We start from the raw sequence: 2,134 nt of genomic DNA, 5'->3' as shown, positions 1-2,134 counted from the left end.
TTCTTCAGGGAGCAAACGTACCTGGAGATAAAAACACGCGAAGATATCTGCATAAGAGAAGTGATAAAAGACTGCGTGGTTATTCGGAGGAGAGAAAGCAGAAGCTCAAATGCGTACATCTCCTGCGTCATCACAAGAGTGCTCTGGTATCTGCTGAGGGAGTACCCGTCAAGAAAGTACAGATACTCCCGTGAAAGACCGACTTTGAAAGAGTTTGCAACGATATCCACCCCCATGGAAATAACAGCCCAGGACAGGGCAATTCCGAATAAATTGAAAAAACATCGCACGAGAGTAAGGGAAAGCTTTTCCTTTCCCATGTGAAGCACTGCCATATACAAATAGCAAAACTTTTAAATTTTATTCCGAGAATGGACGGACTAATGAACAGGCTCTGCTGCGGAATATTCTCGCTCTCCGCCTGCATCAAAGACATCGAAGAATTGATAGAGAGAACTACACCGGAGAACTACCATCACTGCATAGTCTTTTTGCTCGTTCTGAAGGAGAAGGTCGTAGAACTTCCCCCCGCAGAGGAGGCAGACTCTCAGTTCAGGGCAGCTGTTGAGCGACTGAAAGCACACACTCGGAGGATATCCGCGGAGGAGTGGGCAGGAACTGTCGAAAGTGCAGGGTATATCGTGCACCGAGAGGAGGCAAAAGAGGAGGATAAATCTGCTCTCCTCGTGAATTTAGTGATAGAGACGCTGATACGTGCTAGCACTGCAGATATAGAGAGAGCGATCGAGATGTACCTCGAAGAGAAGATGACCGATCCCAGGACGCAGCTCCAGAAGAGTACTTCCGTGGAAATTGTGGAGGAGATACTCTGCAATCTCGCAAAGCTCCCAGAGCAGGAGATAAAGACAGCCCTTCCAGCCGTAGTAAAACTTCTCACACAGGAGCACGTTCCAACTCTCCTGAAATACGTTGGAGAAATCCCAAAACTTCTTCTCCTCGCCCTGTACGTGCATAATAGGAGCGTATACAGCGAAGTGCAGAAGGAATTCCTTAAGAACGACTCCCCGAGCAGCCTCCTCGCACTCGAAGACTTCCCAGAGGTCGATGTTGAGGAGATCCTCCGAAGACTCTACAAGAACAGCGCAATGTTTAGGCCGCTCGACAGGATCATAAAGACACGGCCCGTATACAGGGAGAGAATAGTCGAGGAGGTCGTGAAGTACATCCCGAACGGATCAAGGACAAAGACAGTGCAGTTTGTGAAGGATAATGTAGAGTGCTTTATGGAGAAGATACAGGAGATGGGATTGGGATGCGAGGAGGTGCTTATGCTCGCAGAGAGGAGGAAGGAGCTTCTGGAGTTTGCCTTTGAGATGATGCAGGAGCTGAAGATGGAGCTGCGCGATAGGAAGAAAAAGCCCCTGAACGCGCAGAAGAAGGAGAAGAGACTCGCGAATTTGGTTTCTGCCCTCTCCTCAGAGCTCGCAGCAGGAACAGACGGGGAAATAGGGCACTTTATTCGGGCTGCCCACGGGATAGACTCGGAGCTTCTTAGTAAAGTCTGCATCGGACTCTTTCGAGTGAAACCTCCCGCAGAGGAGCTGAAGGAGACGCTTTCCTGCCTCGTGAAAATGGGGCCTGAAAAAACATCAGCATCTTTTGTTTTTACGGTGCTCCCGTACCTTTCAGGTGCGCAAAAGTTCGAATTGATCGAGGAGTACCTGAAAGACGACGTTTCGATGACGCTTTTCCTGCGCCTGCTGAAGCCGGAGGACGTGCTCAGACACGCACACACGCTGAGAAAGTCTGCAGGGAGGAGAGTCCTGGACTTGGCGTTTGGGAGGACGGAGGTTTTCACGGATAGAATCGTCTCCGTGACGATAGAGGAGATATGCCGCATGGAGAAACTTCCGGCCCTTTTTATGCGGACCCTGAAAAAGGCTCTTCGCGCTTTTGTGAATATAAAGCCGTTTTTGGTCGAGGTCCTGCGGAGGGAGTGGCGGAGACTTTTCCAGGGGAGCAGGGCGGACCTGATCAGGCTCCTCGAGAAGTTGGGCGCAGTCTCCGCGGAGATTCTCCTGGAGGTGCCGGAGGAGGAGCTGCAGGAGGTGATCTCCGCCTCGGAAACACTCCGGGAGAAGGTCCTGGAGTACGTCGCACAGCAGCCAAAGTA

General features: G+C 51.0%; 2 protein-coding genes across 2 annotated transcripts; one reads left to right on the top strand and one right to left on the bottom strand.

Moving 5' to 3' along the window:
• NEMAJ01_2386 (uncharacterized protein) lies at positions 1 to 335 on the bottom strand (the record flags this gene model as incomplete). Its single annotated transcript, XM_047916223.1, has 1 exon — positions 1 to 335. A coding segment is annotated over one exon (335 nt), but the record flags the coding sequence as incomplete, so codon positions are not given.
• A 36-nt stretch (positions 336 to 371) lies between these two features.
• Positions 372 to 2,134, top strand: NEMAJ01_2385 (uncharacterized protein; the record flags this gene model as incomplete). The annotated part of the gene is made up of 1 exon (XM_047916222.1): positions 372 to 2,134. A coding segment is annotated over one exon (1,763 nt), but the record flags the coding sequence as incomplete, so codon positions are not given.

Source organism: Nematocida major, assembly GCF_021653875.1.
Source record: "Nematocida major strain JUm2507 chromosome Unknown 2394, whole genome shotgun sequence".
In the NCBI taxonomy this organism is placed as follows: Eukaryota; Fungi; Microsporidia; genus Nematocida; species Nematocida major.
Note: the sequence above shows the minus strand (reverse complement) of the source record. Positions and strands in the feature narration are given on the sequence as shown.